This window comes from Hyla sarda, chromosome 7, assembly GCF_029499605.1.
Source record: "Hyla sarda isolate aHylSar1 chromosome 7, aHylSar1.hap1, whole genome shotgun sequence".
NCBI classification, from domain to species: Eukaryota; Metazoa; Chordata; class Amphibia; order Anura; family Hylidae; genus Hyla; species Hyla sarda.
This window is the reverse complement of record NC_079195.1, coordinates 101,166,110-101,185,883: the sequence shown is the minus strand read 5'-3', so window position 1 is coordinate 101,185,883 and position 19,774 is coordinate 101,166,110. Positions and strand designations below refer to the sequence as shown.

Here is a 19,774-nt window from a genome sequence, read left to right as displayed (position 1 = left end):
AATCCACCACATTTTATGTGGAAACCTTTATAAATATGTTGGGTTTTTGTGAAAATGTCGGGAACACGCCCCTTTTTGGAGACCACTCCCCTTTTTCCAGGCGGCCACGCCCCTTTCCCGGGTTTTCTTAGCAAAAGGGAGAGTTAGTCGTTTCCATTACTACACAGAGCAAGTTCGCTCTGTGTGTAATGACGAGCGATACAGGGGCCGGATCATCGTTATGTCATGGCTCCGCCCCTTGTGACATCACGGCCCGCCCCCTTAATGCAAGTCTATGGCAGGAGGGCGTGATGACCGCCACACCCCCTCCCATAGACTTGTATTGAGGGGGTGGGCAGTGACGTTGCGAGGGGCGGATCCATGACGTAACAATGTTCCGGCCCCTGTATCGCCCGTCATTACGCACAGAGAGAACTCGCTCTGTGCAGTAATGATTGCGCGGTGCCGCAGCGGCGATCCCGGGGGTCCCCAGCAGCGGGACCCCGGCAATCTGACATCTTATCCCCTATCCTTTGGATAGGGGATAAGATGTCTAGGGGAGGAGTACCCCTTTAAGCTAACAATAGAGTTTACAAGTTTTTATAGCCTTTTTCCAATAGTTTACAGCTTCAGTCTTGAACTATTGACCCTCCATTCCCTTCACTTATACAAGTGTCTCTAGTCCTGCAAAAACATATTTCCTTAATCCCTTATCAGTGAGAGGCTAGGTTAACCATGGGTTCCCTGTAACAGCAGAACACAACACTATGGAAAGTATAAGTATTGCCACTCCTAATTGTGTGTTGCGTGCCATATAGTAAAGGACATGAAAAGCTTCTTCATGGTCACTTAATGTGTTCGTTTTGCGGTTACATGAGGCACTGCATGCATCGATCTTTATTCTTACAGTAGAGAAGTCATTGATTATAACTTTTTGTGAATTGGGAAATTTAAACTTGCTTTTTTTTAATTTTTTTTATTCCAATCTAAATTTAGTAGGAGTCGGTGCATTGTTTGCTGACTCCGACTCCTCCACTCCGACTCCACAGCCCTGGTTATCCTGTATGTACATATTCACACTCAGTAGACATTACCGTATTGTGATTTTTATGGTTCTCGTTTTGATCAGTTTATATACACACACATGCATTTTCACCATTGCATTGAATTTGTTATATCTATATTTATGACAATGTTGCCTCCGTGCTGGTATTTGTCCAGATAAAGATAAAGTATTGTTAGTAGTTGACCTGCTTCTTCCGAATCAGCAATTTTAGAAGAGTTAATTTTATTTTGTATGTGAAAGGGTTAATTTTACCTTGTATATTAGACTCCTCCTTAGCTCTGTTGGTCATGCCTGATGAAACCACGCAAGTGCGGTGAAATACGTTGCATTCTTACCCAATAAACCGTTCCTACCTCACCTGCTGTGCCTGTTCCGATCAGCGCCGTTGATCCCCACTCCATCCTACGAAGTTGCCTGCTTAATATTTTTGTGAATAGAGAATGCAGAGCTATAAAAACATAACATTAAAATTCCGAGCAGCCGTCTCTGCTTTATTCTGCAATGTCCTTGGAAGCAAATTGTTTATTCTTGTATAAATCACAGTTCCATTCCTCTCCTTGCTCCTGGCAACACAAAAATGATGTCCCTAGTTTATCACAATAATGCCATTACAGAGCCAGCTAAAGGTTCACAAGGTCAGGTGGTCCCTCCCTAAGATATATACAAAATGGAATGAGCTCATTCCTGCTGGATCCAAATAGGATTCATTCTCCTTGCGGTCCAGGCTTGGATTAATAAGCCCAGCTGCTGCTCAACTTGTAAAGAAAGCCATCTGATCAATGAATTAGTCAGAAGAAAGCCTGCTGTGCAGAAATAGGTAGCTTCCCAAAATATGACGCATAGGATGACATCTCAAAAGGAACATTTTAAGAAGTCTACAATTGTGCTGCATTTCACCAGTGAGAGTCCCCTATGGAATAGTATGGAGCTAACCTCTGCAGGCACATGGATCTTCTTCTGAGACAAGTGGACATCTGTATGGGGTTATCAATGTTCTAGTTGTTGGAGAATTAAGCCGTGTCCACACTGTTTTTGTTGCTTTTTAACATGGGTTTTCTGTTTTTATTAGTAAACTCCCATGTTTCTAAAAAAGTTCACCAATCAAAGAGAATGCACATTAAAACCGCAATAACAATGCTCAGTGTGAACACCTCAGTAATGATAAGCTTGTCCCCTTCTATATAAGGGGCAAATAGCCAATGTCTCCTTCTAAGCCATGTCAAGTGTTGTGCAGAGTGGTTTGAGAACTGGACATGGTTCCTTTCCTTAAAATTGCCTGTGTTGCTTTCTCATGGAGTACGATTCCTGGGCCTATTGCTCCTCCCTTCTGATTGGCAACAGCAGCAAAGAAGAAGGGGCGGCCCTCCCTTGGAGCTGCTGTAAAGCATATCTCTACATGTTGTTCACGGAGCAGCTCAGGAAATATGGCTGCCCTCATAACATATAGCTCAAAACCAGTGCAAAATAAATAAAACAAAATGACAAAGTTATATTTTATACAAACTTAACTAGAGGGATAATAGATTATACGGGCAGGGCCCCAACATTTTCATAAGTAGTAAAGTGGGTAGTATAAAAATCATCCACATGCTGCTGACTAAAACATCCACACAAGATCCCTGTAGTAAATAACCTGTGGCGCGGATCTTAAAAGTCTATTCACACGTACAGTATCCTGCGCATACAGTCTTGGCCATAAATGTTGGCACCCCTGAAATTTTTCAAGAAAATGAAGTATTTCTCACAGAAAAGGATTGCAGTAACATGTTTTGCTATATACATGTTTATTCCCTTTGAGTGTATTGGAATTAAACCAAGAAAGGGAGGAAAAAAGCTATTTGGACATAATGTCACACCAAACTCCAAAAATGGGCTGGACAAAATTATTGGCACTCTTTCAAAATTGTGGAAAAATAAGATTGTTTCAAGCATGTGATGCTCCTTTAAACTCACTGGGGCAAGTAACAGGCATGGGCAATATAAAAATCACACCTGAAAGCTGATTAACAGGAGAGAAGTTCGCTTAGTCTTTGCATTGTTTGTCTGTGTGTGCCACAGTCCGGATGGTGGATAAGCAGCCCCAAACAAGTTCCAAAGATATTCAAGATGTCCTGCAGGCTCAGGGAGAATCAGTTTCAGTACAAACTTTCCATCAACATTTAAATGAAATGAAACGCTATGGCAGGAGACCCAGGAGGACCCCACTGCTGACACAGACACATAAAAAAGCAAGACTACATTTTGCCAAAATGAACTTGAGTAAGCTAAAATAATTCTGGGAAAATGCCTTGAGGACAGATTAGATCAATATAGAGCTTTTTGGTAAAGCACATCATTCTGTTTACCGAAAACGGAATGAGGCCTACAAAAGAAAAGAACACCGTACCTACAGTGAAATATGGTGGAGGTTCAATGATGTTTTGGGGTTGTTTTGCTGCCTCTGGCACTGGGTGCCTTGATGTGTTAATGTGTGCAAGGCATCATGAAATCTGTGTCAGAAAGCTGGGTTTGTGGCCGAGATCTTGGGTCTTCCAGCAGGACAATGACCCCAAACATACATCAAAAAGCACCCAGAAATGGATGAAAAAGCGCTGAAGAGTTTTGAAGTGGCCAGCAATGAGTCCAGATCTAAATCCCATTGAACACCTGTGTAAAGATCTTAAAATTGCTGTTGGGAAAAGGCACCCTTCCAATAAGAGAGACCTGGGAGGAGTTTGCAAAGGAAGAGTGGTCCAACATTCCGGCTGAGAGGTGAAAGAAGCTTATTGATGGTTATAGGAAGCGACTGATTTCAGTTATTTTTTCCAAAGGGTGTACAACCAGATATTAAGTTAAGGGTGCCAATAATTTTGTCCAGCCCCTTTTTGGAGTTTGGTGTGACATTATAACCAATTTGCTTTTTCTCCTCCTTTTTTGGTTTAGTTCAAACACACACAAAGGGAATAAACCTGTGTATAGCAAAACATGTGTTACTGCAGTTCTTTTCTGTGAGAAATACAAATTTTATTGAAACATTTCAGGGGTGCCAACATTTACTGTATATGAAGCGCAGGATTGAAGCTTTTACATATAACAAAAATAGAGAAACATAGCCCCACATCCACCATTTGTATCTTGATCTACTTGCTTCTCAGCATACAGTAACCCCCCGACATATGATCAAATCAACATACGATGGCCTCTCGGAGGCAATCGCATGTCGATGTCAGGATCGATATGCGATGCTTTTATATGTCGGGGCCATCGCATTAACTGCTATCAGACAGCGCAAAATGCTTAAGCTGCTGTCTGATAGCAGTTTAAGCATCCCTGGCAGGTTCGCTTACCTATCCCCGCTGCTCCGGGTCCACTTCGCGATCCTCCGGCATCTTCTGCATCTTCTCCGGGGTCTGGGCCTCGCTTTCCGGCGTAGTTATTACGTCGCTGCACACGACGTCCCGGCGCAGCAACGTAATAACGTTCCCAGAAAGGGAGGCCCGGACACCGGAGAAGATGTGGAAGAAGCCGGAGGATGCTGAAAAAGACGCCAGAGCAACGGGACAGCATCGGGAGCGGTGAGGACGCTGTCCAGAGCAGTGGGGCAGGTGAGTATTAAATGCACTTTTTACATTGCACGAATCCCTCAACATACGATGGATTCGACAAATGATGGGTCGTTTGGAACGAATTACCATCGTATCAAAAAGTACAAGCCCACTCGCCACATCAAGTCAGAGTGGGTCCGTAACCTAACACTGGCGTAGCGCCGGGCGGTGACCACTGCCTCCACGACACGAAGTCCACGGGGGGGGGGGGGGGGGGGGGGGAACAACCCAGTCGCCAGGCAGCCCCACTGCTGCCCAACCAAGCCCCCGTCTCCAGGCCACACCACCCCACAGACAAAAGCATCACAGAAACAATTTCTACCACAAAGCACCACACCAGTGTGAACACCTACCATGTGCTCCCTGCCAGAGGGCTAGAAGAATGCTAGGAGGAAACCCTTATACAGTCTCCTGCTAATCGCCTGGGCAGAATGGGTGGAGCAGAGTGCTGGCTATGAAAGAGGGGAGAGACTACAAATGTGCAACAAAAATAGAGAAACAGAAACACAGCCGCACATCCACCATTTGTATTATGATCTAATTGCTTCTCAGCATAATTTCTAAATCTAACAGGTTGTTAGTATACATTTTGATCGAAAAGTGCAAGGTTAGGGACCCACTCTGACTAGGTGGCCTTGACGTGGCGAGTGGGCTTGTACTTTTTGATCAAAATGTATACTAACAACCTGTTAGTTTTTGAAATTATGCTGAGAAGCAAGTAAATCAAATGATGGATGTGCGGCTGTGTTTCTGTTTATCTATTTTGTTTCACATTTAAAGCATTTATATGCTGCAGATTCCAATTTAAACTGAATGACTGAACACAGCTATAAATCTACTAATAAAATATAATAAAATATACTGTACATGTGCATACACCCTAAATCTGCAGCAGTAATCTGCTATGGTATATGTTGGTCTAGATCTGCAGCAAAATCCACAACACTTAGAGTTCACTGCGGATTTGGATTTCCTATTGAGTTAAAGGGAACCAATCAACAGATTTTAGCATATATAATGCTTAGCAATGCTTTACCTATACTAAAATAGTTATTCCAAGGGGACGTTTGTGCCTCCAGGGATGGTGAAGATATTAAGTCATAAAGTACCCCCGCCCGGCAAGTAGTCCCCTGGGCGGTGACTTCTACTCACCAGCACCCGTTGCTCTGCTTTGCTCCGGCCCGATGGCCTGAATGACGGCTTGTGTCATCGCTCTGCTCCGTCTTCTTAGGGAGCAGAGCGATGATACGAGCTGTCATTCAAGTCGTCGGGGCAGGGCCACGGCTGGAGCAATGCCGTGCAACGCGTGCTGGTAAGTCCCTGTCCAGGGGACTACTTGCCGGGTGACCGGGGGGACTTTATAACTTAATATCTTCACCATCCCTTTGGACACAAACGTCCCCCAGGGATGGTGAGGATAATGATTTTAGCATATATAACACATTGCTAAGCGTTATATATGCTAAAATCTGCTGATTGGTTCCCTTTAAGTCAATAGGAAAATTAATAATAAAAATTGTCATGTTACACAACTACAATTTGTGCAGATTATTCTGTAGTGTGTGGATGAGGTTTTTGTTTGTTGCTCTGTACATGATGCAGCTTTATCTAACAAAAATTCTGTACAGAAAGTGTGTCTGTACCCTTACACCTCAGCACCTCACTGCATACAGTCTGGAAAACAATGCTTAATCATTCCTTTGTGAGAAGTCCAACCCCAAATCAGTTTTGCTATGTACTGCCTCCTAGTTTTTTCCTGTCTAGGCATTATTTGTGTTTGCTGACATAGTATTTCTATGTAACACACTGTGGGATATGCTCTTACACATCTACATACTTGTTATAAAGGTCATTAATCTTCCTGTCAGAAGTACAAACAAAAAAAGTGCTGTTAATGCAATGTATTAGCGGAAAACATGGAACACTATTATAATGCACACACTCAGGAAAGCTCCATATGATGCATATACCATTGTCTTGTAGCTGAAGAGGACTGGTCAGCTATCTTGTGGTCAGAAATTCTTGAATTCCTGATAAAATAATGATGGAGCAACTTACCTTAGATCATTTCTCAATTATCCCTTCTGAAATAAGGACAACTGGGTGTTACCATTCTCTTTGCCAATATGGTGTGTCCCTACAGTCTGTCAGCAGTGCTTAGGTGGCTTGTTGGATAGTTCCACATAGGGTAATTAGTCACAGCATCAGGTAGGGGTTAAAAGCATCTTTATAGGGCCAATCGCCCCATATGCCCAACAATTCTATCCCCTACAGCACACAGGCAGTCAAACAAAATGCAGTTGGAGGCGAACTGCGACAGGGGAAGGAAGTGCTGGGGCACTGTCCGATACAAAAACTTTTTATAGCTTATACATCTTGGTAAAACATTAACCTTTCTAATATATTTTATGAGAACATTTTATTTCCTTTTTTATAGAAATCATGGCTTATAAAATCATGGCTTTGTCCAAGCTGAAGATGGAAAGAATCCATTAAGTGAGGGTGGGCTAGCACTCCACCTGTCTGTTAGGACTCCTCTGTGCTCTCTCCTGTCTGATAGCACTCCTCTGTGCTCTCTCCTGTCTGTTAGGACTCCTCTGTGCTCTCTCCTGTCTGACAGGACTCCCCTGTGCTCTCTCCTGTCTGACAGGACTCCCCTGTGCTCTCTCCTGTCTGACAGGACTCCCCTGTGCTCTCTCCTGTCTGACAGGACTCCCCTGAGCTCTCTCCTGTCTGACAGGACTCCCCTGTGCTCTCTCCTGTCTGACAGGACTCCCCTGTGCTCTCTCCTGTCTGACAGGACTCCCCTGTGCTCTCTCCTGTCTGACAGGACTCCCCTGTGCTCTCTCCTGTCTGACAGGACTCCCCTGAGCTCTCTCCTGTCTGACAGGACTCCCCTGTGCTCTCTCCTGTCTGATAGGACTCCCCTGTGCTCTCTCCTGTCTGACAGGACTCCCCTGTGCTCTCTCCTGTCTGACAGGACTCCCCTGTGCGCTCTCTCCTGTCTCATAGGACTCCTCTGTGCTCTCTCCTGTCTCATAGGACTCCTCTGTGCTCTCTCCTGTCTCATAGGACTCCTCTGTGCTCTCTCCTGTCTCATAGGACTCCTCTGTGCTCTCTCCAGTCTCATAGGACTCCTCTGTGCTCTCTCCAGTCTCATAGGACTCCTCTGTGCTCTCTCCAGTCTCATAGGACTCCTCTGTGCTCTCTCCAGTCTCATAGGACTCCTCTGTGCTCTCTCCAGTCTCATAGGACTCCTCTGTGCTCTCTCCAGTCTCATAGGACTCCTCTGTGCTCTCTCCAGTCTCATAGGACTCCTCTGTGCTCTCTCCAGTCTCATAGGACTCCTCTGTGCTCTCTCCAGTCTCATAGGACTCCTCTGTGCTCTCTCCAGTCTCATAGGACTCCTCTGTGCTCTCTCCAGTCTCATAGGACTCCTCTGTGCTCTCTCCAGTCTCATAGGACTCCTCTGTGCTCTCTCCAGTCTCATAGGACTCCTCTTTGTGCTCTCTCCTGTCTCATAGGACTCCTCTTTGTGCTCTCTCGTCTCATAGGACTCCCGATAGGACTCCTCTGTGCTCTCTCCCGTCTGATATGACTCCTCTGTACTCTCTCACATCTGATAGGACTCCTCTGTTCTCTCCCCTGTCCTATCAAAGAGGAGTGCTAGCCCACCCTCATTTACTGGACTTTGTCTATGCAGGTGGTTCAGCTTGGTCAAAGCCATAATTTCTATCAAAAGGAAATAAAATTTTCTTATGAAGTATATTAGAAAGGTTAATGTTTTGCCAAGATGTAGACTCCCTGAGGAAGCGAATAGCGAAATGGCGTAGGGGTGGTCACTGTCCCAGGCATGTAAGTACAGCATATTGTTCACTCCTATTGGGACATGGGATTTATACTTGGTTGGCTGATGGTGGTTGGATGAGGCTCTATAACTATCGTTTCTGAGCTCACCTATCCTCCATCCCTATCCCATTTATCCCTTAGAGTTAATAATCTTATGTCTTAATGTTCACTGCTGTATCTTAATATATGGTTTGCTGTTACTCTAGTGGTGATGTCCGGTTTATATAACAGGCTTTATTCAGCTATATACTTGTTCGGACATTGAACCTACTTGTATCCATTAGCACCTTATATATATCTAATATTATTATCTTTTGACTTGTACTGTGACTTTTTTCTTCTAACTGCTGCTGGTCCATTTTATATTTGTATTTCTTTGTGTTTTTAACATGTGTAACAATAAAGATAGATTTTTTTAAAATTATATAGTTGTGTTCCATGCTGTGATAGGTTTACAAGATGTACAACATATAGAAAGTTTTGGAATCTGACAGTGCCCATTTAAGTTCATTGGTCTCCCCCAGAGGGCACTTGCTTGCTTGTAAAATTACTTACACTATGTGAAACCATCTGACAAGAGTCCCCTTTTTAAATGTAAGCTGTAAAGCTCTGGATGCAAATTCTTATTTTCATATACCCCTCATTATCCTTAAAAACATACATGTATGGTAACACTGCCGATTCCCTCACTGCTAAGAGAGCAATCTTGTGCCAACAATTATGTAGAATGTGATTTAAACAGTCTTTATGCACTGACAAGAAGTGTTGTCACAGGAGCAACTCAACAGTGACCAGCAACTATGACTGATCAGTGTTTATATCAAATCAAGTAAAGTTATATTTTTTTTAAAGTGAAGCTGTCAGCTGAATTTGCTGCAGACACAATTGGATAGCTGTTGGGGTATAAAAGCAAACTATCCTGGAGCGGAGGACCAAAGTAAATAAAAATAAAGATGGTCTTAAAAAATTTCTCAGTCAAGTGTCAAGGAGGTGGAGCAAAGGAGCTTAAGTGCGACAGTAAGACAGGGAAATTTATCAAATCTGGTTCAAGATTTGGCCGTTAAGTGCGCAAATGTTGTGGCGAAAGTGGTGGAATCACCATAGAACTATTCCACTTTATTCTGGTTAAATGTGGCAGAGAAGTGGCAGCCGTGCAATAATCGTGTCAAATATCGCACAGACCGTAATACAATTGTCGCACAGATTCATTACAATAGTTTTAAAGGGCAGGGTTGTCCTGCCCTGCAATAACTACTAAATCTGACCCATGCAACATTTTTTGCGACAAGTTGCACGTGATGAATCAGTGCCCACTGCACAAAGTGCTTTAAATAAGAACACTTCATGGTAATGAAATGCAAACGTTCTAAATGAAATGTCGCAGAAAATGTCACACAGGCCCAGGCTGCGACTTTTTATGTGCCAAATTTAGACGGAAAAAAAAGCAGTCTAAATGGTTTGATAAATTTCCCTCTAAGTACGGGCTAAAAGGTGAGAGTGAGTGAGGGGCACCTATGCAGTTCAGTAACAAGTATCCGCTCCAGGAAAGATACAACTTGCTTTTATATCCTAACCGCTATCCAATGGTGTCTCCAGCAAATTTAGCTGGCAGATTCCCTTTAAAGGGGTACTCCGGTGAAAACCTTTTTTCTTTTAAATCAACTGGTGGCAGAAAGTTAAACATATTTGTAAATTACTTCTATTAAAAAATCTTAATCCTTCCTGTACTTATTAGCTGCTGAATACTACAGAGGAAATTCTTTTCTTTTTGGAATGCTCTCTGATGACATCACGACCACAGTTCTCTCTGCTGACGTTATTATAATAATAATAATAATGCTTTATTTATTGTTGTCCTTAGCAGGATTTGAACCCAAGTCCCCAGCACTGCTAACCACTGAGCCACCATGCTGCCCTTAGCATAAATCTGCTATGCATGGTTGCTAAAATGGACAGAAATGTCAGCAGAGAGCACTGTGTTCGTGATGTCATCAGTGTTCCAAAAAGAAAGGAATTTCCTCTGTAGCATTCAGCAGCTAATAAGTACTGGAAGGATTAAGATTTTTTAATAGAAGTAATTTACAAATATGTTTAACTTTCTGCCACCAGTTGATTTAAAAGAAAAAGGGTTTTCACCGGAGTACCCCTTTAAAGAAAACCTATTTTCTATTTCATGCTGTCTGAACCACTTGTCAGCAAGGTGGTCCATGATGGCTTTAGCCTTGCTTAAAAGATATTTCATATCAATTAAAGGGGCACTCCCCTTTTTATGATAAACTGGTGCCAAAAAGTTAAACAGATTTGTAAGTTACTTCTATTTTAAAATCTTAATCCTTCCAGTATACTGTATGCTGCACCGGAAGTTATATAGTTCTTTTCTGTCTGACCACAGTGCTCTCTGCTGACACCTCTGTCCATGTCAGGAACTGTCCAGAGCAGGATAGGTTTTCTATGGGTATTTTTTCCTGCTCTGGACAGTCAGAGGTGTCAGCAGAGAGAACTGTGGTCAGACAGAAAAGAACTATACAACTTTATCTAGAGCATACAACAGCTGATAAGTGCTGGAAGGATTAAGATTTTCAAATAGGAGTAATTTACAAATCTGTTAAACTTTTTGGCACCAGTTTATTTTTAAAAAATTGTTTTCCACCGGAGGACCCCTTTAAGGATGACAAGGCAGACAGCATGAAAGTGATGACAAGTTCCCTTTATTATTTACTTGCTGTAATGCACAGTAGTATTTGAAATATATAAGAAGCTTGGCACTGGACACTGCATACTAACCACAAAATTGACTTGAACTATTACCAATGCTCATTTTCAGGCAAAATTCTATGCATCAAGCATTAGGAGCATCAAGAGGTAAGTCCCTGTATGCTAGGTAAGCTAAGGAAAAGCATGACACATGTTTGTTAGGATGGCTTTAATGAACTGGAAGCATAGCAGACATGAAGTGACCATTCCATGCACAACAAGACTTGACTGTCAGACAGCCCATGCATGGAGCAGACAGACACTAGGAAATGAATAGATTAAATTCCATACCCCTGTGTTTAATAGATTTGGCGTGGAGACTGAAGAGAGACTGCCAGAACTGTCATCCTAATGAGAAAAACAGAATGGAAGTCTTAGTGACACCAAACAAAGGGAAATAAAAAGTCACAAGTAAAATAGGATATTAAAGGGGTGCTCCGCCGCAAACATCTTATCCCTGCCGCTGGGGACCCCTGCAATCTCCGTGCCAGCAGTGGCGCCGTCAGAAAACACACACCCCCTCCATTCATGTCAATGGGAGGGGGCATGATGGCTAGTACATAGTCGTCACGCCTCCTCCCATAGACGTGAATGGAGGGGGTGTGTCGGCTGCATCACCAGTCATTAGGCATGAAGCAGAGTTCGCACTGTGGCACCGAATGACTGGGTGCCGTGATGGAGATTGCGGGGGTCCCCAGCGGCAGGGGATAAGATGTTTGCAGTGGAGTACTCCTTCAAATGTGTAACTGATAACATGTCTATTTCTTATACAATGTCACAATTTTAAAACTCTGAACTTTACATCCTATACTGTACCGAACCCTCAAGCCCCATAAGGGGGAGTGGAATGTTCCACATTCATCCGGGCTTTGTAGGGTCATTTTGCTCAGATTACTTTTGCTCTCTACTCATCCCTGTTCATCTTACTGATCTTTGGAATTTCCAGCATGATGTTTTAACTTTTATGTGTAATGACTAGAACATCATGTATCTTCACAAACCTCATGGGGGTTGTCAGTGCCAACATTTCCACGGTATTATAAAGCGGTGAGGCTTGCCCAATTGCTTTTTTGTAATGAGTCCTCGGTGGTTACTCCTTGAGAATGATTTAGTCCCCCAATACACAATGGCCCTGATTTACTAAGAGTGTTGTGTAGTTTTCTTTGTGGGTTTTAATTCCCTACAATTTTTTCCCCACGGTATTTACTAAGGTTTCCCGCCATTTTTATTTTAACACCTGCTCTGATCTGTCTGGTTTTCCTCAGCTGAAATCCACCACATTTTCTGTGGAAACCTTCGTAAATATGTTGGGTTTTTATGAAAATGTCGGGACAAATTCTGGAACAGACAGAATTTCTGGCGCAATGGCACAAAACAAGTCATGTTCACAATAGTAAATCAGGGCAATATCTGCTTTAATGTAAGGTAAACACCCTCTTAAATACCTACCCCCCTATTTCAGGACTTCTTACACTATACTCATTGGCGTTGTGGAGCTTGATGTGTTTTATACTAGGTATACAGTTCCCCAATTCCTCTGTAGTGCTCTATTTGGTAATCCAGACTGCCCCCTGGGCCTGCAGATTTTGGGGGGTGGCCCTAATCTTTATGGGTTTGTTCATAAATGTCAATTTCAGGACAAGTTTCGATCTCCATCTTCTGAGTGCTATGGTAGCTTTCACATTTTCTTATTTCTTTTACACTGTCAGTCCCTGAGAGGAATTCATTTTTACTTCACCTTCTTTTGACCAGAAATTGGCATTTATGTTATGCTGGCAAGTTCATAGTCCGTTGCTTCTCCCCTGGTGGCATGGTTGCTGGGAATAGTTCAGTAGGGCTAGGATTCCACTGAGGTTTTTGCACTGCCACAGTCTTTCCCTGCGTTTTGGTGTTTTTATCTCTGTGTGGAATTTGCCTTTTTTGGCCCCTTTGGCTTTTTTTTATTCCAAATTTTTTGTGTACCAAAAAAAAAAAAAAAAAAAAAAAAAAAAAAGGATGCAGTAGGGATGGAAAAAAATGTATTTAACACAATTTTTATAACATTTTAATACATATTTTTTAATAAAGTGTGTTTCACTTTTTTTTCTCTCTCTTTTTTTTAAATTTTTTTTTAGGTAGTACTACTACTCCCAGTATGGACCACACTGTTTCATGATGGGAGTAGTAGTACCTGTACTAATAGACAGATTGCCCCAGGTGTCAGTCGTGACACCCAATGCAATCGTCCATAATATAGTAGAGTTGCAGAGCGGCTCTATACAGCGCTCACATCTCTGCACTATACTCCAGCCAATGATGTGAATAGAACATCACTCATTCCTATTTTCCGCCCAGAGTGGGGATTGGCCGGATAGTTGCAGCCAATCACAGCTCTCAGAGGGAAATATGAATGAGTGATGTTCTGTTCACATAACTGGCCGGTGTGAGGTGGAAACCTGTGTTATACACACTAATATAACTCAGCCCTGGTTGGGAAACATTAGCATACACCCACATAACAGGGACTACAACTCCCAGCATATGTCATTCAGGAGTCCCTCCCCCCCCTTCACACATAGAAATCATCCACAGTCCTACATTTATTCCCCAGCCCCTGCAGTCTATAAATCTTCAGCCCCTGCATTTTGTCATCCTCTCGTTCCGTTCATCGAACACAGGCATAACAGGGGGAGGGGACATGAAGGAGACGTGTACATCCTCTCTCCCCTGCTCTGTCTTCTTTCTCCCGTGCAGACCTGCGTCCTCCAAAGGCAGAGCAGGGGGAGAGGGGAGGTACATGCCCCCCTCATCTCCCCTCTCCCTGCTCTGCCTTCGGGGGATGCCGAGGGGAGGAGCGGACGCAAGTCTGCACAGGGTGCAAATTTCCATCTCACACCAGCCAAAGTATAGTGCAGAGATGCGGAGCGCAGGAGAAAGCCGCTCCGCATCTTTGCAATAGATAAGACGATAACAGCGGATGTCAGGGGTGATACCCACTGTGATCAACAGGTACTACTACACCCAACATGGAGCACACTCTTCTCCATGCTGGGAACTGTAGTACCTGCATTAATAGACAGATCACAGCAAGTGTAACTTCTGATACATGTTGCAATCTGTCTATAAATGCAGGTACTACAGCTTCCAGCATGGCGCAGAGTGTGCTCCATGTTGGGAGCAGTAGTGCCTGCTGTTAAGTAAATAGCACAGTGGATGTCACTCCTGACACCTGCTGTGATCCTCCTGTATAATATATAGATGCGGCCGGCCGCTCTTCTATGGTCCCCTGCACTGACGTATTATATATATATATATATATATATATATATATATATACACACACACACATTCATATTTCCCACAGAGTTGTGTTTGGCTGGAACAATCTGGCCAGTCACAGCTCTCTGTGGGAAATATGAATAGGGGTGTGTATACACACACACATACATACATACATACACACACGGCAGTGCAGGGGACCATAGAAGAGCAGCCGGCCGCATCTATGAATTATACAAAACGATCGCAACGGAACCCGGGGCGATCTGTGAATTAGTACAAGTACTACTACTCCCATCATGGAACAGTGTGTTCCATGGTGGGAGTAGTAGTACTTCCGAAAAATTGTTTAAAAAAATAAATGAAATAAAATAAAATAAAAAGGTGAAAACACACACACACACACTAAATTTTTAGAATAAAAACCGCCGGCAAAAATGCAAAAGTTTAAACTAAACCAACATGGCGTTTTACTTGGCGTTTTTCACTTCCACAGGCTTCTATGGGAGGAAAACGCCACGATTTCTGCGCAAAAAACGCCAAACTAGGTTTTGTAGGGAGTTTTGGAAAATAGCTGAAAAACGCCAAGTGGATATGGAATTTTGCAGTTTACTATTGACTTGTAGCTAACATCTGGCCGCTGTGTTTTTTTGCTGAAAAAACGCTGTGCAACAAAATGCGAGATTTTTACAGTGTTTTTGCTAAAACAATCCTCAGTGGAATTCCAGCCTAAAGGGAGTTGGGGGAGTCTGACAGACCACCTTGAAAATTTTATATCAAGCATACCAAGTACCCTTTTGTTTCCTTGATATCAACCCAATCTCTCCCTCTTGTTTTTGGGAGTGTTCCGTCAGCAGCATGATGTATCATATATGATGTCATGTTGGTAGTGGCCTCTTTGTGGTCAGAAGTCAGGTTCTTATTCTTCACAGTTTCAGGTTTTACTAACTGTGTCTATTGGGTGACAAGTACTCCCATATGCCTAATATTACATTTAACTTACTCCAATAAATATTATTAGCAACTAGGACTCCTATTGCTCACGAGCGGCACTCGCCCACTCACATTTTTCAGACAGATATTAAAGGGATTATCCAGGAAAAACTTATTTTTTTTTATAGATCAACTGGCTCCAGAAAGTTAAACAGATTTGTAAATTACTTCTATTAAAAAAATCTTAAAGGGGTAGTCCAGTGGTGAACAACTTATCCCCTATCCTAAGGATAGGGGATACGTTTGAGATCGCGGGGGGTCCGACCGCTGGGGCCCCCTGCGATCTCCTGTACGGAGCCCCGACAGCCCGCGGGAAGGGGGCGTGTCAACCTCCGCATGAAGCACAATACAACTCTATGGCAGAGCCGAAGCGCTGCCTTCGGCAATCTCCAGCTCTGCCATAGCGATGTATTGAGGGGGCGTGTCGGCCGCCGCTTCGTGCAGAGGTCGACACCCGCTATCTGGCCGGAGAGCCTGGCCCCCGTACAGAGAGATCGCAGGGGGCCCCAGCGGTCGGACCCCCCGAGATCTCAAACTTATCCCCTATCCTTAGGATAGGGGATAAGTTTTTCACCACTGGACTACCCCTTTAATCCTTTCAGTACTTATGAGCTTCTGAAGTTAAGGTTGTTCTTTTCTGTCTAAATGCTCTCTGATGACACGTGTCTCGGGAACTGCCCAGTTCAGAAGAGGTTTGCTATGGGGATTTTCTTCTAAACTGGGCGGTTCCTGAGACACGTGTCATCAGAGAGCACTTAGACAGAAAAGAACAACCTTAACTTAAGAAGCTAATAAGTACTGAAAGGATTAAGATTTTTTAATAGAAGTAATTTACAAATCTGTTTAACTTTCTGGAGCCAGTTGATAAAAAAAAAAGGTTTTCCTGGAATAACTCTTTAATAGTCTTATGCTGAATAAGAAAATAGCAGCGATCAGGAATGACAAATAATCAAGTATTTCATAATGTTTGGCATCCTTGGCTATCTTCATCCCGTGCTACCAATGTTGCATAGTAGATTTCTTTAAAATTCTGATTGTTTGCTTTTTTACATCTTCTATTTAGGGGTTATATTTTCTATCTGTGATTTCCCTTTTTAAGTATCTGGTATTGGTCTGCTTGACCCTCTTTTTGAAATGCCCTGGTCATGTAAAAATGTTTTTGCTCTGTATTGATTTTTTCCTCGCCTCAATTCTAACGATTACTTTTTTGGGGGGGATGGGGGGGGGATTTGGTCACATGGTATCTACAAAAATCTAAGAATGATACAGATAAGTTAAAGGGGTACCCCACTGGAAAACATTATTATTATTATTATTTTAAACAACTGGTGCCAGAAAGTTAAACAGATTGGTAATTTACTTCTATTTAAAAATCTTAATCTTTCCAGTACTTCTCAGCTGCTGTATGAGCCACAGGAAGTCCTTTTCTTTTTGAATTTCCTTTCTGTCTGACTACAGTGCTCTCTGCCAACACCTTAGCAAACCTATCCTGCTTCGGACAGTTCCTAAAATGGACAGAGGTGCCAGCAGAGAGCATTGTGGTCAGACAGAAAGGAAATTCAAAAAGAAAATAACTTCCTGTGGATCATATAGCAGCTAATAAGTACTGGAAAGATTAAGATTTTTAACTAGAAGTAATTTACAAATCTGTTTAACTTTCTGGCACCAGTTGATTAACAAAAAAAAAAAAAAAAAAAAAAAAAAAAAGTTTTCTAGTGGAGTACCCCTTTAAGAATAAATGCCCAGGCAAAGTCTTCATCTAACTCTAAGCCAGCTGTATTCTGCTCATACATTTTTGCTCATCTAATTTAGACACTCAGAAATAGAAGGACTTCATAAAAAAGCTAGAAGCATCTGTCTCTTTGAAGAACTTTATAGGGACCAACCCTGGGATATTTGAGATGCCCTTCCCGTTCTTAGAACACATTCCAAAACTCCCAGTCATTTCCTTACCGGCTCATGCATGTAGTGAAAGCCCTATCACACTTATATAGAAATATTTTCTACAATATGGAAATATGTATAGTGACTGCAATCAGGCAAACCCTGAATCAACATACACTAGTACAGTGTTTCCCAAACAGGGTGCCTCCAGCTGTGGCAAAACTACATCTCCCAGCATGCCCGGACATGCAGGGAGTTGTAGTTTTGCCACAGCTGGAGGCCCCCTGGTTAGGAACTCTGTACTAGTAGAAGCAGCACTGAAGCTGTCCAATAGAGGAGAAGAATATTGTAGGATATAAGGAAGACCTTCTAATTCTATGTCCCTATTATAGACATTAGCCCCATCATAAGAATGACAGCCGTCTCTATAACCCGCATTCAGGTCTAGATGGGATTGTTCAAATACATTACTATTTGGGCGGGCACGGCTGAATTCTACCCACTGGAAGACATTCTAAGCTATTACTGCATGTTTACTACAAGGAAATAGACATGTAAATCACTAACTTATTTCCTAATATATACATATACACATATATATATATATATATATATATATATATATATATATATATATATATATATATATATATATATTTTATACTTTACTACACCCCCGAAAAATATAAAATGCATGCCAATAAACTAAACCTTGTGCATGCCACCCATTTTTTCAGTATAGTGCTCTGGACCGAATGTTTACCATTAGTATCATGGTGTTGTTAAAGGGGTTATCCAGGAATAGAAAAACAGAGCTAATTTCTTTCAAAAAACGCTCCCTGTCTGTCTCCAGGTTGGGTGTGGTATTACAACTTGGCTCCATTCACTTTAATGGAACTGAGCTGCAGGACCATACCCAACCTGGAGACAGACTGGGAGCGTTTAAAAAAAAAAAAAAAAATAGAAATTAGCTCTGTTTTTCTATTCCTGGATAACCCTTTTAAAGGGTTTATCCGGGAAAAAACTTTTTTTATACCATATCAACTGGCTCCAGAAAGTTAAACAGATTTGTAAATTACTTCTATTAAAAAATCTTAATCCTTTTAGTACTTATGAGCTGCTGAAATTGAGTTGTTCTTTTCTGCCTAAGTGCTCTCTGATGAGACGTGTATGGGGAACTGCCCAGTTTAGAAGCAAATCCCCATAGCAAACCTCAGTTCCCGAGACAAGCAGAGATGTCAGCAGAGAGCACTGTTGCCAGACAGAAAACAACTCAACTTCAGCAGCTGATAATTAGTGAAAGGATTAAGATTTTTTAATAGAAGTAATTTACAAATCTGTTTAACTTTCTGGAGCCAGGTGATAAAAAAAAATAAAAAAAAATAAAAATAAAAGGTTTTTCCTGGAATACCCCTTTAAACCCTAAATTCAGTGGTGATAAATTACTTATCAGGGGCTGATGCTATGTTTTCGTGATATAAACTCCAAACTCCTCCTAGCATAGATACTAAAAGGGAACATTCTTACTGCTACATACAGCACAAGAGAGGCTTAGTGTATGCATTCTAAAGATTGAAGGGACCCTAAGGCTATGTTCACACGGTTATTTGTGTTCGGAATGTCTGGCTGGAAAATAGGTGCTGGCATTCCGCACATTTGAATGTTTGGCGGGAGCTGGGAACACTAGGAAATGCGCTGCCTCATAGACGGCAATGCATTTCCGAGCGGAATCAACAGAAGAATAGACATGACTATTCTTTTTCCAGACGCCTGAATCGGGATTTCCGCGGCAGAAATTTCGCCATGCATACAGAGTACCATTGAAATGGATGGGAGACACATTTAAGACGTATTTAAGAATGGAATATTCCCGTTGAATTCCGTCGAGTAAGGTCCATGCACGCAACGAAAATTCGCATAGAATTATTCAGGGCAGAATTTACTTGCAGCAGTATTCGCCAGAATCGGGCGTGGACATTAAAGGGGTACTCTGGTGGAAAAAATGTTTTTCAAAACAACTGGTGCCATAAAGCTAAAAACAGATTTGTAAATTACTGTCAAAAAAATATGAATCCTCCCAGTGCTTATTAGCTGCTGTATGCTCCACAGTAAGTTCAGTCTGACCACAGTGCTCTCTGCTGACACCTCTGCCCATGTCAGGAACTGTCCAGAGCAGGAGAGGTTTTCTATGGTGATTTTCTTGTACTCTGGACAGTTCCTGACATGGATAAAGGTGTTAGCAGAGAGCACTGTGGTCAGACTGAAAAGAAAAACTGAACTTCCTCTGGAGCATACAGCAGCTGATAAGTACTCGAAGGATTAAGATTTGTTAATAGAAGTAATTTACAAATCTGTAACTTTCTGGCACCAGTTAATCTGAAAACATTTTTTTCCACTGGAGTACCCC

General features: G+C 42.3%; 1 protein-coding gene across 1 annotated transcript in view; it reads right to left on the bottom strand.

The window, feature by feature from the left end:
- The window catches only part of LOC130282214 (TBC1 domain family member 12-like), a 115,138-nt gene that overhangs the window by 50,504 nt on the left and 44,860 nt on the right, over window positions 1–19,774 (bottom strand). Inside the window, exon 3 of the mRNA XM_056530235.1 lies at window positions 11,524–11,580. Coding sequence (XP_056386210.1) covers window positions 11,524–11,580 — 57 coding nt within the window. The remainder of the gene's footprint in view (window positions 1–11,523; window positions 11,581–19,774) is intronic.